A 15,453-nucleotide genomic window follows, 5' to 3' on the forward strand; every position below is an offset into this window, starting at 1 on the left:
AAGCCTCCTGATACAGACAAGCCCATGAAAGAAACCAACAGAACTCCACTGGTCATCACCTACAGTCCTCAGCTTAAACCTCTCCAACGCATCATCAGTGATCTACAACCCATCCTGCACAACGATCCCTCACTTTCACAGACCTTGGGAGGCAGGCCAGTCCTCGCCCACAGACAACCCGCCAACCTTAAGCATATTCTCACCAGCAACCACGCACCGCACCATAACAACTCTAACTCAGGAACCAACCCATGCAACAAACCTCGATGCCAACTCTGCCCACATATCTACACCAGCAACACCATCACAGGACCTAACCAGATCAGCTACAACATCACCGGCTCATTCACCTGCACGTCCACCAATGTTATATATGCCATCATGTGCCAGCAATACCCCTCTGCTATGTACATTGGCCAAACTGGACAGTCACTACGCAAGAGGATAAATGGACACAAGTCAGGTATCAGGCAATATACAAAAACCTGTAGGAGAACACTTCAACCTCCCTGGCCACACAATAGCAAATGTAAAGGTAGCCATTTTACAGCAAAAAAACTTCAGGACCAGACTCCAAAGAGAAACTGCTGAGCTTCAGTTCATTTGCAAATTTGACACCATCAGATCAGGATTAAACAAAGACTGTGAATGGCTATCCAATTACAGAAGCAGTTTCTCTTCCCTTGGTGTTCACACGTCAACTGCTAGCAGAGCACCTCACCCTCCCTGATTGAACTAACCTCGTTATCTCCATACTGATTTATACCTGCCTCTGGAAATTTCCATTACTTGTGTCTAATGAAGTGGGCATTCACCCACAAAAGCTTATGCTCCAATACTTCTGTTAGTCTTAAAGGTGCCACAGGACCCTCTGTTGCTTTTTAGAAGAGGAAAAGGTTACTAAAGACATTTGTAAGATAAATGACTTATCACCGGACATGAGTTTACCCCATTTTATACTACTAAAGAAGAAAATAGAGAGTAACAAAATAATCTACAACATGCAAAACTAATCGGAACATTTGTAATCGCCTTCTCATGCCAAAACACACAAAACAACACAGGAATAGATAAAATGGAAAACTCAAGTTAGTTATTTGCTCAAAGTCCTACATACAATAAGTATCTCTTCAACATATTACTTACATGTTTTCCTCTCCAACAATACAAATGGCAGAAAGTATTTTTACTGTTTCCGTCATCATGTTTGGTTGCTTTGGATCAATTGCTCTTGCTAGTAACAAAAGGCTTCTTTCATCTCCTAGAGTCCTTTGCAATCCGTACTTTAAAAAGAGAGAGACAACAATGAGTTCTTCTTGAAAAGGTTATTCCTCTCCCTCAGACACATCTAGCCTGAGTATCCAAGATTGGACATAAAAAGTATTTTTTTTTCCCCAAGTATTTTCACTTCAATGGGAAACTTGGTTCAGCACACGAACAGCTTTATTGCTTGTGGACCAAATTCATCTTTTAAACTATAATCTTCTTCCTGAAAATGACAAATCTTACTAATTCAGATATGCTGAAATATAATAGGTATCCCGACTAAGAGGTTCCGTCACCTTTTTCCCCCCACCTACATCCAATGATTGAATCTTTCATCAATACATTCAGCTAAGTAACAGCAATAAAGCTAAGTAACAATAATAAATTGCTACATTTAGCATGAAACTGCAAGGTGAACACCAGTAAGTGAATACTTTGCAGTTTGTTATGAGATTAAAAGTCACAAATCATCTAATAATGCAACTTTCAAAAAACAGCGCATAGAAGTAAAACTCTTCATGGACATGAATCTTTGAAACAAACTTTGGTTAGATTCCACTTTAACTGGTTAACATCTGGAAACATAATTCCAATGTATTCCTTTAAATCTAGTATCTATTTTTAAGTTTGGAAATAGCAACTACTAGAAACTTCAATTACGCACATACACTAGCTCATATTAAGAGAAAATAGGTATATTTTATGTCTGTGATTGAACACAATATCTGAGTGTACTCGGACTTCATCTGTGTGTACAAAAAGCTGTATATAAAATTAACAGCTTAAATCATTCTGTTTACCAGAATGTGAAATCTCAAAACAGGTTTAAAAAAAAAAAAAACACCACCACACATTTTTCTCAAGATGCAGAGCATCTAGAACTTGTTTTGTGGTCAATGGGGGCTGTGAGTTCAGCACCTCTGAAAACCTAAACATGTGTTTATCTTGCTAAGAACAGAACTAGGTGATTAACTTTGGACATCCATGCCTGAATATGACGGCTGAATGACTATATCATCTGTTTTATGAGTATTAAGCATTTCTCTATTTCTCTGCTTTCATATTGTTCTGGCCTTCTATTTCTACAGTTTAAAGAATACCACAAAGTTCCCTACAATCTGCTCACCATATGTAGCCTTGACATTTCTTACAGAAAAAAATATAATGTTCATTGTCATTCCCAAATTCATGGGTTTTTTAATATATTAAAATTAAACATTTTAGTTCAAGAAAACAGCTGATCCCATGAATTATGATTTCTACTACTCCACACCAACAGAGCACCCATCCAAGACTCTGGATAGCCTTCATAATATCTTAAAAACAAACCAACTCTGCCCATTACTTCTGGATCACAGTATCTGAGAAATAATGGCATCATTAATTTTAACTTCCTCTAAATAATCCCCACCATAGTTCTTCCTCCTCTTTCACCCATCTCTTAACAGGCTAGAGAAAAGAGACAAACTTTTTTATTATTATTTCCACTTTACAGAAGCATTATGAATATTTCCCTAACAAGCAAATTAAATTTGGTCCACAGCATTCAATAAAATTGTGACTGAAACATCCTTTTAACTCACTGAAGATACATGAACTGGACACTCAAGTCTGTACTGCATCCTTATCCCCAATTCTCTAATGCAGGACTTAAATATCCACTACTCTGAATATCTCACTTTTGACAAAGAAGCATGACTAAAAGAAAAGATGCAATAAAGTTAAACTTCATTATTGCACTTAGCTCTTTATCAAACAGGCAGGCATGATCAAAGCACCTAAAACAAAACAAAATATTTCTCTTACCTTATTATTCATAAATGCTTTGAGGCACTGAATAAGCTTATGTTGATTCTTCTTGTCAATACTTTCTTGCCTTGAAAGAAAAACCAACAGCATTAACTAAGGTCAAAACCTTAATAGCAGTTTCCATCTCCCACCCCAATGTTTTGGGTTCTTACTGTTTCTTGTCCAGAAGCCTTTCCAGTACATCCAACAGAAGCCCAAGACCTTCATGTCCAAAATTGTTGACCCAGCTGTGGGAAGAGTAAAATATACGTGTTAATTGAGTCATTTTTTATTTCATTTGACCAAATGTGCAACTATTCTCCAATATGAGGATTTGTCCCGTGTTCCCAATATATTTTATAAATGACCAAGACATTAGTTCAAATCTGTTTTAGTGTACTGATATACAACCCCCGAATTTTGGTCACTGACTCTGGCTAGCCTTGAGCATGACAAATAAAATTTCTCCAGTTATAGAATATAAATCCAGTGTTGACATTTGGAAAATTGCTTCACATATTTAACAGCACAACAGACTAGGGAAATGCAGTTTAGATTAAATTAGTATAAGGTGGGTGGAGCCATAGGTTGAAAGACCTTATTCAGTTATCAGTGTGTCGGAGAAAAACCACAGTTCTCACTCTCTGGTTGGGTGCAGCAAAGTCAGATACTTTATTATCTCTAGCAATTGCGTGGAGGGAGAGAGTGCACTAGGACAGCGGGTTTCCTCCGCCTAGGCAGGTCTCTCTACAAGTAAACAATTACAGCAAGCATTTATACCTTTTGTTACATACAATAATAAGCAACAGCTGCATTTTGTTTATACATAGATCATCCTGATATCTTATTTTTCTCACTTATTTAGACTCTAGTCTACATTCCATATTTATCTACACACGGTCGCAACAACTTCTCACACAGTTCTTTCCCACTCACCTCACATAATCCTCACTTCTACAAATCTCGCGTTATTAGGGTTACAGTTAGCCTGACTCTTGCTCACAGAAGAGACAGTATGCATTGAAATCCCCTTCAAATCCCTGTCAGTTCTTGCTCTACTTCCACACACACCCCTTTTGTACTTCTAGTACAACTAACATCCTTAAACCTCCATTCACTGGTTCACTGTCAAACTTGGACAATGTATATAGTTGGGTCCCACAGGGATCTGTCTTGGGTCTGGTACTATACGATATTTTCATTACTCTCCATTCCATTATCCAACTCATTATGCTTATAAAAATCTGCAGATGATGCCAAACTGGGAGGGCCTTCTAGCACTTTAGAATTCTAAATGACCTTGACAAATTAGAGAATTGGTCAGAAATTAATAAAATGAAATTCAATAAAGGGAAGAACAAAATGACTGCTGTTAGGAAGGAAAAGACACAGGCATAGCTACAAAATGGAGAATAACTAGCAAGGTGTAGTACTGTAATGCTGAAAATGGATCTGGAGATTATTGTGGTTCACAAGCTAAGTAAGAGCCAACAATGTAAATGCGAAAAAGTCTAATATCATTTTGGGGTGAATGTCAGATGTAAAGAAATGAGAGAATTGCCCCATGCTACTTGGCACTGGTGAGGCCTCAACTCGAGCACTGTGTCCCACTGCAGGAGTTACACTTTAGGAAAGCTGGAGACAAACTGAAGAGCAGTTCAGCGGAGAGCCACAAAAATGATACAAGGTTTAGAACCCTGACTTAAAAGGAAAGATTAAAAATACGGGGCATGTTTTATGTTGAGAGAAGAAGACTGAGTGGGACCTGTTAACAGTCTTCAAGTACGTTAAGTGTTGTAATAAAAGATGCTGATCAATTGTTCTCCAGGTCCACCAATGGTAGAACCATAAGTAATCAGTTTAATGTGCAACAAAAGATGTGTAGGATAGCTATTAAGGAAAACTTTCTACCTGTAAGGACAGTTAAGTACTGGAATAGATTACCAAGGATGGTTGTGGACTCCCCTCATTGGAGGTTTTTAAAGGCAGGTCCTGCTTCAATGCAGGACACTGGACTAGATGACCCCTCAAGATCCCTTGTTCCAGTCCTTCCTTTCTACCATTCTAAGTCACCATCACAGCAACTGCACAGGTTTGTGCTTCCTATCTTAGGCTATGTCTACACTACACAACTTTTAGCAACAAGGATGTCTCATTACAGCCACTTCGCTAAAAGGTACACAGTGTAGCCACTGTTTGTTGGCTCTCCTGCCAACAAAACACTTCCACCCCCAATGAGCGGCATTAGTGTTGTCGGCAGGAGGGCGCTCCTGCTGACAAAGAGCTGTTCACACCAGAGCTTGCCATCAGCAAAACTTTTTTCTTTTTGGGGGGGGGAATGAGGGGTGGGGTGGGAGGAGGCTTGTAATGCTGCTGAAAGATTAAAGTTTTGTCATTGAGTTGCCAGTGTAGATGTTGCCTCAGTCTTATCACTGAGGACAGAGTTTCCACAAGGGCTCGTAACCTACAATAGGCATCAGATTTTCCAAAGAGCTCAGCTCAGCTCCCACTTAGGCACCACATTAAGTGACCGGATTTAAAAAATACTTGTACACATTGGGTGTTGAACTCTTACGAAAATTTGGCCATAAACCTTACAAAAGCAAACTATATGCTCAATACTTTTGAATATCTAGCCCTAAATGACACATCAGACATGGCCAAGAATGCAGCGTAGCAAAGACCCTTCTTTTTAGAGCTTTTTCTTCTCTCTTTTTTTTATTTAAACAAAAACAACCAGGAAAAACCCAAAGTTCTTGTTTTACCAGTTTAAACCCAAGTTTTTCAAGTGCTGTAACTCCTTGGACCCAGCTTCCCTCCCACAGAGCCCTCTCCAGATGGTGCGGCACTACGCACCAGTTCCAAGAGGAAGCCAAGAGAGTAACTACCGGTTGGTGGTTGCTGCATTTGGCACTGTAAGGCAAGATGCGCAGGGAGCCTCGTCCCAGCAACTGACACATGCCAACAAGAGTGGAAGCCTGAACCCCAGTGAGTACTGGCCCCCCATCTACTTCCCCTGCCCTTCAGTGTGGCCACAGAGCCACATCCACTCCTCCCACAAGAGTGCCAGGCATCCTCATGGGGCATACTCTGCCTACGACCCCTGCCCCCCCCCCCCCCCCCCATAAGTACTGGGTACACTTCCGCATGAGAGAAACCCTCATCCTCATGGGGCACCCTCTGCCTACGACCGCAGCCCCCCTATAAGTACCAGGCACCATGTACACGCAAAAGACATGAACCCTTCTTCCCTGCCCTCCAGGAGTGCTGGAGCCAGGAAGGGGCACCCATCCATTTCCCCACCACACAGTGTTCGCAGAGCAGGGAAGACGGTGGTATCAGCCCCTTAAGTGCTTGTGGATCGGTCATCCTCAGTGCCAGGCACCACTCCCTACCATGGGGCACCCCCTCCTGCCCTCTGCTCCCTGTGAGTGCTGGGCACCCCATGAGCCCCCAGTCCCAGAGTATCAGGCACCCCCAGCACTCCCCTCCCCCCCCCCCCGCAGAGCTGAGGAGCACATGGCATGGTGAAGAAAGTAGTGGCTTTGTCTCTCAGTCAATCAGTGGGAGCAGGGTTGGGTGCTAATGGCAGGATTACTCCCTGCTCATTCATTCCCATCCCACTCTCTCCTCACTCCACCCCCACCCACAGTCCTTCAGCTACATTTGAAAGTGCAGGAGAACAAGCCTCGGAAAAGACACTTCGAAAAACCTGCTGAGAGTTTGCGCTACCCAGGCCTTTTGGCATTTACGCTGAATCCCCTTTAATCAAGCATAAAAGCACTCCATTGTTTTTAAACTGTTTTCAAAAGAAAACAAAATCCATTACAACATTAAGCTTTTTATTTATAATACTCTTAGTTTCTCTGTTTTTTCATCCTCCCGTCCCCCAACATTAACCGGATAATAACCCAAAAGCTATTAAACTATTTTTCCCCAGATTTACAATTTTTGTAATAAACACCACCAAATTCCCAGAAAACTTTAAACAAAATAAAAACTAGGAATGAGGGGCCTTAAGTATGAATATAGATGTCAAATATGCCCTGAAAATATATTCAACAGCTACAGTTCTCTGACTCTTTTAATCAGTAAACCATTTATCTGTTACAAGTTACATTACAACCCATTATCCCTATACATCCTCCTAAACTTTAGTTTCTTCTTGGTGCTCAGTGGAGTGGGAACCAATCCATATCCAACAGGTGCAACAACTGGTGGGAAACATCATGAAAGCTGAAACTGAACCACACATTCCCTAGGAAAGGAAAGGAAAGCAGCACTGCTTGATAAGGAGTCTTCCAGTTATTGTTAGATGCTCATACAAAGGACTCCTATAGTTTACTTGTGTACGAAGCTTCCATCCCTCTTGGTCTTGCTAAAAGCAACTCCTACCGGGTGACAAACATAAATAAGTGCCCTCTTTCCTGTGCAGAGTGCTCTATTGTCTCTTATGTGCTCACCGAGGACCAGAGTAAAGCATGGAAACTACACGTCAAAAATCAACTTTTTAAGAAATCACGTCCTAAGAGACCCAAAAACTGGGCCAACTGCTTGGTACACCCAAGCAATCCAAAATCACTGATCTTTCACCCCAAACTAGAAACCACATATTTGTGTGCCCTAAGAATCAGATATATTTCAATCTATATTAGAATCTGTCTTGTTCCTCCAGTGTAATTCTTTTATATCTTATTGTATACTTTAAAGGTTGACAAATAAAAGGCGTAAGACGTAAGATGTACAAGTAGGTCCACTGAATGTAGCAGAACTATAAGGGATTTTTGTTTGTTTTCTTTCTAAATGACTGTTGTGTTATAGAAGTGGTACATATCATACAACACAAGAAGAATAAAATAATAGAAGATATTAGCACTGATTGAGGGCATAGCTTTGAAATATTAAACAAAGCTGTTTAAAGAAGGGGGAACACTAATTAATAGTCTGGGCTAATATGCAAATACAATTCTTGAAATGAACCCAAGTTTAAAAAAGCCTCTGATAAAAAAGGATGAAAGAAATTGGTTATATACCAATGCTATCTATTGAGTTTTGACAGAAACAGCAGTGAAACAGCTGAAATCTGAGTGCTCAGTTGGCAAAAGTTCAATAGAAACACAAGAGCAGCCACCATTCCATGGACCCTGAATTCAGGCTATATCAAACTGAGGTCAGTGTTGGGCTCCAGACCTAACCGAACCCATTTCAACAGCCTCTCCACTTCTCCAGGGTTAGAGAACTAAATAAAGCTGACTGAACCCATAAATATGCGGTAGAAACCGGAAGTGCTATCAAACACACAAACCAGTCTCATGAACAGTTCTCCTCTCCTATAGGGTTAACAGGACTAAGTAGTAGTGGAGAGAAGTCATTTCACATATACTGTTTCTCTGCGTTTTTTAATATAAGTAACTCGAAGTTGAGTCTACACTCTTTACAGCGAGACCTCAAGTAACCATATTTTGGATTTTAAGTAACTAATGGTATATGCATGTTTTGCTTTTATAACCCCCTGCTAAATTGCCTGAGAGACTTAAAGCAATCCCTCTCAGTATTTTAAACTACAGTACTCCCTTTCATACCAAATGAATAAAATAGCACAGACCACATTGCTAACATTGCCTTAAGACATGAATTACTTGACGTGTCATGTATTAGTGGTACTGAAAATAATTGAAAATTGATGACTAAGTCTATGTACTGTTCTTTGGAATAGCTACTGGGCTGCTATACTGATCTATGTTAATCGCTTAGAAGACTGCATGTGTTTTTTGCCCAAGAACATCTGTTATATCTACATTTAATGAATGAACTTTTGATTGTATACTTCTGTGGCTCTGAGAGCATTAATAAACTTTTGATTGGTTAATAACTAACTTAAGTGTCCTTACCTGAGAAATACTGTCCAATTTAAAAGCAGACCTGTGAAATACCTAGTGCTAAAAATCACTAAGCTAGGGCTCCCGAAAAAAGGGGTTATCCTAATTAAGTGCCATCATAGTATTGGCTACACCACTTAGCAAATTAAAAAATCTGCTTTGTTAGATTTCCGTTTCAAAATTGAACTGGTATATCAGCTAATTAATAAAACTGACTCACACACACCATTTATACTTAGGGCTGGTCTACACTATGGGGGGGGGGGTGTCAATGTAAGATACGCAACTTCAGCTACAGGAATACCATAGCTGAAGTCAACATATCTTATTCCGACTTACCTCCCATCCTCACGGCACGGGATCGACGGCCACGGCTCCCCCGTCGACTCCGCTACCACCGCTCGGTCCGGTGAAGTTCCGGAGTTGACGGGGAGCGCGTTTGGGGATCTATATATTGCGGCTTAATGAGACGCGATATATCAATCCCCGATAAATCGATCGCTACCTGCCAATACGGCGGGTAGTCTGGGTGTACCCTTACACTAGCACACCTGTAATTTCCTCCCATTTCTTACTTTAAATGGTTTAGCTGTACTTTCTGAACTCCTCCCGAGAAAAACTTGTGGTGTGGCAGCAGGAAAGGACTTAGAGTACTAGACACTATCTTCAAATACTGAAGAGCTGACAAATCCATTAGAAGCAATGATCTCAAAAAGAAAACTCCAACCTTTTTCTTAACCCACCATGCCACAATCTGTAGCTGCTGAAGTAGTGTCTAAATGTTTTGGTTGTGATTTTACATACTGTCCAATTATTTCATTTTCTGTTTTAAGAAAAGAAAATTTAGCAGAAGTATGCAGAAAACAAACCTAGAAGGCAGTTGTAAACCTTTGCTTAAACCAAATTCACTTAAATAGGGACTGATTGCCAAGTTTCAAAGCCTCTCAACTAGGTTTCCTATCTACAACAGATAACTTTTCACCATTCCTTTTCTATTTAAACAGCGTAAGGAGGTTGTTTACCAGTTCCGAGACTAATATTAAGCCAAAAAAATCCATAAGCTATTCCTGGTATTTACAGTTAACCCAAAAGCAATTCCATTCATTGACAGAAGATGGAAAAATTATTCATCAGTAAGCGTGGCAACTCAGATACCTAACAGTCCAAAACAACTTTAAAAATAAAATAGCAATGTCACAGAAAGTTGACTCTAAAAAGCTAATTTTAAGCACAACTTTGCAAGTTAGAATTCTATAGTTTAATGAGCAGAAATCAACAGTGAATGGTAATGACAACTAGCTACAAACAATGATAAATCAGTAAGGAATATAATTATCACTCCAATGAATTATTTTCTCTATAGTATTAGTATGAAAAAATGAGTAGCTGAAAATATATTCAAATTACTATGATCAGGACAACTGATTTAGAGGTAGCAAAGACAATTCCATTGCATAACACATTAACAATCATTTATGTTGAGCGTTTAAATAATACACCAGACTGAAAATTTACCTTAGAGAGAGTTTGTCAATACAAAACATCTGAGACAGGCTTGCTGTATTATAAGTATATATGTAGTTCTGCAATACATATCTTAATTTGAAAACTTAGTAGAATTTTACAATACTGAAATGTTTTACTGGCAATTACATTGACAATCAGTACCAAAAACTATGCTTTATTGTTGCTTAAAATTCTGCATATCATAGAAAGAAAGATTAGAGGTACCAGCTCTCTAGTTATGGTAGACATAGTCTATGGTAACAGCAAAAGCTGGAATCAAGATTTCTAATTTTGATCACTCAGAAAGACAGTATGTTGTAGGACAGGGGTAGGCAACCTGTGGCACGTGTGCCCAAGGCGGCACACGAGCGGATTTTCACACTGCCCAGGTCCTGGCCACCAGTTTAGGGGGCTTTAAATTTTAATTCAATTTTAAATGAAGCTTCTTAAACATTTTAAAAACCTTATTTACTTTACATACAACAATAGTTTAGATATATATTATAGACTTATAGAAAGAGACCTTCTAAAAAGGTTAAAATGTATGACTGGCACGCAAAACCTGAAATTAGAGTGAATAAATGAAGACTCGGCACACAACTTCTGAAAGGTTGCCAACCCCTGCTGTAGGACAAAGTCTTCAGCTGATGCTGACCAATTTCAGGTTGTGCGTAGCTTGTCAAATACTCATTATCTGTTCAAGAACAAACCCCCCAACTTTACACATATTACTGAACCCTGTTTGGGATTATGCTGCTAAACTGGATATTACTGCTAGGCTTCAGGCAGAGGTCAACTGGGTGATGACATGGTTCTGCTGCTTGCATCCAGCGTGGGAGTGTAGAAGGTCCCCTTCCTACTCAGACAAGGAATAGATACAGCGTATACCTAGAGGGCAAGTCCCAGGATGATGCTAAAAGGGGACTGGTACTAGTGCTGAACTGGTATTGGCTGACGGTACTCTGACTTTCAGAAACCACATTTGTGTCTGCTATTCACAGAGCGCTTAGGATTCAAAAAATCACAATAACCACCACTGAATAGCCCAGCTGGTTTATGCCTCACCTGGTCACACTCTTGATCTGACATTTGATTTATTTTGGCAGGAACGACTGAATTTTGGCCTTTTTACAACCTGCAAACTGAAAAAGCATAGCACCCCCCCCCCCCCCCCCCGTTCAACTAAGGAACCAATGTTAATGGTCCAGCATTACCGAACATGGAAAGCTTCCTGAAAGGAAAATTTTTTAGTTCTGTCCTTATCTGTGGCTTGGCAGAACTGCTCAAAAATATCTTCAACTATCAATGAAGTGGCTCCTAGGCATCCTCTTTCCAGGCTCTCTCTTCATAAGGTGACCATAGTTTACTTATCAAAATGCACAAAATTAAGGGAAGACATCCAGATTGCAATTGATTTAACAGTCTCATGCCAAATTGACCAATTCCACTGCAGACTTCCCCCCTCCCCCTCAAAGAAATCTGATTCTGGGTAGGGGAATAAGGTAGTTTCTTTGCCTTCACCACACAGTGTTGCAAAGTCTCAATCAGCAGCCTGTTAAATACATTGATACTGAAGCTAGTATTGAAATTTGTTGTTTATTATGTGTTTCCCCATTGAGATTACGTTGGCTTTGTTCAACAAAGAACAACTTGGTGTGGTACTTCTAAGAGAGCTTTCCCCCCCACCCCCCATGATATATTGTCACAAATGCCACAAGTAAAAGCTGAAGATGTGTCAGTTTGATTGAGAGGGAATTGCTGACAGGGAGCCTGAGCTTCAGAATTCAGTCCCCATTTTGATTTGAAATAGCTTTAAACTGTTGACCTTAAGAGCCCTTTGCAATATTCACCTCTGAGCCTTTGGAAAGCAAGAGTTATATTTAAGGCTACAATCTGTGTTGAGGTGGTCTTGTTTTTCCACTTCTTAGCTATAGCAAAGTAACTACATTTATTTTCATTAGTGTTAGTCTTCCTATACTTGCATGTTTATAATATACAGAAAAGTGCCCAGAACCATGAACAGGCCACTCCTATGTTTAAATCAACATGAATTTATAACATTCAATAAGGTAGTTTCAAAAGTACTTTATATGTCAGTGGACATGTTGTAGGGTTTTATTGCCAGATCAACAAATAGCTCAAGAGGCTTCACATTATGTTTAACTTCTGCCCTTCCACTGGTTTAACAGGTCTCAGTCTTCCAGGAACATAAAAAAGTGACATCAAATTAAGACAAAGCAGCAGCTTTCTGATATACGACCCACCTAAAAATCCAAAGACTCAAAATTAAATTAATAAAATTCAATCTTGTTTTACTTAAGGCAGAGCCTAAAGGTCTCAAACAAGGATCAGGGACCTATTGTGGTAAGCACACACCCATGACAACAAAACAAAGAAAAAGACAGTGCTGCCCCCTAAAGGATAACAATTCAAGTTACACGGGATTAAATAAATCCTTCCACTTTTTAAAAGGATGCTATTTTACCTCTCACTGTTTTTTTTTACTTTGTTGTTTAGCCACAGTGGCTCTTTGGTTCTCTTACTATGTTTTTTAAATTTGGGGTATACATTTAAAGTTGAGCCTTTATTATGGGGTTTTTTAAAAGTTTCCACACAATTTGCAGATATTTCACTTTTGGCACCGTAACCTTTAATTGTTAAACATGCATTAAAGAAATAAATGATATGCTCTATATGTCAAGATGTATTTGAACATTAGCAGTTACACTATAAATGAAGTAGCACCACGGAACCTAAATCTATGAAGAAAAAGTAGATAGGTGAATAGTTCAGATTTCAAGGAAAAAACACTAATACCCACAGACTCACTGCAGACTACTTTTTCATTTCCTGCTTAAAGTGCATACTCTTTGAACATGTATTTTAGTAACATGTAGGGTTTTTAACCAGCCTAGATGGTTAAAATATTTAACATAGAGTTCCCCTCCCTCTCCCCCCCACACTTGAGACATGCTAAGTGCTCAATAATTCACAGCTATGGATAGTGATGTCATGTTAGTATACGGTAAGAAAAATTGATAAAGTAATAAAAATACACCTTTTATTTTCTGTGTGTGTGTAAAAATAGTTCTCAAACATACGAGTTATCAGCTACAATCAGCGCTACGACCTCATTTGTTGGTGGCGGTGGTAGGGTCGGGGTGGTCATTGGCCAGGTCCTATCTTGGAGGTGGCAACTCTAGTAACATGGCTTGCTGAAGTCACAGACTAACAAGTAAAATAGCAACTTAATTCCTATCCTGCTAGCATTTTGTTTAAAACAAACAAAAAAATTCCAACATTTTAATTTGAAGGCTTTAGAGTTTAATTCTACATATGAACCACTATCACTAGATGGCCCTGCAGAGCTACCTAGGTTCAACAAGGCCTTAGAGAACTGACACTGCAGAATACACATCCTAGAGAGGTACTGAACGTGGTGGTAAGATTTCAAAGGCTCTTTAAGATTATGCAGGGGACAGAATTTGATGCAGTAAGTGACAGGAAGCTAATGAAAGGGCTCATTTCTATTAAGCTTAATTCAATTTAACAGGAAAGGCAGAAATTATTTATGACTTGATGAATTGTGTTTTCTATAGATTGGAAGATGGAAAAGGAGAGCTGACAAGAGGTCAGAGTTAAAGGTTTCAGCAACAAAGATAGGAGATAACTGAGAGGAAGCCAAGATGCTTAGAACTAAGGATACTAAGAGAAAGGATTTCATCGAAGATATCTTGAAAAGGAATAAGTCACAGGACAGACGGCATATGTAGGGAAGACGCAAGAATTACTACAGAGAACTTTTTCCAGAGGGTCTGGCTAGAGAATCTTGCCCGCATGCTTGGGGTTCAGCTGATCACCATATTTGGGGTCAGGAAGGAAATTTCCTCCAGGGTAGATTGGCAGAGACCCTGGAGGTTTTTCGCCTTCCTCCGCAGCATGGGGCAGGGGTCGCTTGCTGGAGGATTCTCAGCGATTTGAAGTCTTGAAATCATGATTTGGGGCCTTCAACAGCTGAGTCAAGGGAAAGAATTCTTCCAGGAGTGGGTGGGTCAGCTTTTGTGGCCCGCATCATGCGGGAGGTCAGACTAGATGATCATAATGGTCCCTTCTGACCTTAGAGTCTATGAGACAAAGTATAGTGTGTTCTACAAAGGGCTTGGTGAAGCACAAGAGGATTCCCAGGAAAACTATGAAGCTTTATTCCAGAGACAAACTCAGATGGCACCAGAACATCCAGGAGGAGGTTAGAATGCACAGAAGGCAAGTTCTGGGACTCATTTCTATGATACGGTCTCGCATGATATTATTATTGATAAACTAGGCAAATACAATTTAGATGGGGCTACTATAAGGTGGGTGCATAACTGGCTGGATAACCATACTCAGAGAGTTGTTATTAATGGTTCCCAATCCTGCTGGAAAGGCATAACGAGTGGGGTACCGCAGGGGTCTGTTTTGGGACCGGCGCTGTTCAATATCTTCATCAACGACTTAGATATTGGCATAGAAAGTACGCTTATTAAGTTTGCGGATGATACCAAACTGGGAGGGATTGCAACTGCTTTGGAGGACAGGGTCATAATTCAAAATGATCTGGACAAATTGGAGAAATGGTCTGAGTTAAACAGGATGAAGTTTAACAAAGACAAATGCAAAGTGCTCCACTTAAGAAGAAAGAATCAGTTTCACACATACAGAATGGGAAGAGACTGTCTAGGAAGGAGTACGGCAGAAAGGGATCTAGGGGTTATAGTGGACCACAAGCTAAAAATATGAGTCAACAGTGTGATGCTGTTGCAAAAAAAGCAAACATGATTCTGGGATGTATTAACAGGTGTGTTGTGAGCAAGACACGAGAAGTCATCCTTCCACTCTGCTCTGCTCTGGTTAGGCCTCAGTTGGAGTATTGTGTCCAGTTCTGGGCACCGCATTTCAAGAAAGATGTGCAGAAATTGGAAAGGGTCCAGAGAAGAGCAACAAGAATGATTAAAGGTCTTGAGAACATGACCTA

The 15,453-nt window shown here is 39.9% G+C and overlaps 1 protein-coding gene across 13 annotated transcripts in view; it reads right to left on the reverse strand.

Annotated features, from left to right (window-relative positions):
• Nucleotides 1-15,453, reverse strand: part of DIAPH2 (diaphanous related formin 2) — a 906,188-nt gene that overhangs the window by 700,501 nt on the left and 190,234 nt on the right. For all 13 annotated transcript variants that reach the window (XR_010590414.1, XR_010590415.1, XM_065557222.1 and 10 more), the window contains 3 exons: nucleotides 3,228-3,302; nucleotides 3,073-3,142; nucleotides 1,147-1,283 (listed from right to left, as the gene is read on the reverse strand). Coding sequence is in view for 11 of the 13 variants with exons in the window: in XM_065557222.1 (XP_065413294.1) it covers nucleotides 1,147-1,283; nucleotides 3,073-3,142; nucleotides 3,228-3,302 (282 nt within the window). In the remaining 2 variants the exon portion in view is untranslated. The remainder of the gene's footprint in view (nucleotides 1-1,146; nucleotides 1,284-3,072; nucleotides 3,143-3,227; nucleotides 3,303-15,453) is intronic.

This window comes from Chrysemys picta, chromosome 9, assembly GCF_011386835.1.
Source record: "Chrysemys picta bellii isolate R12L10 chromosome 9, ASM1138683v2, whole genome shotgun sequence".
In the NCBI taxonomy this organism is placed as follows: Eukaryota; Metazoa; Chordata; order Testudines; family Emydidae; genus Chrysemys; species Chrysemys picta.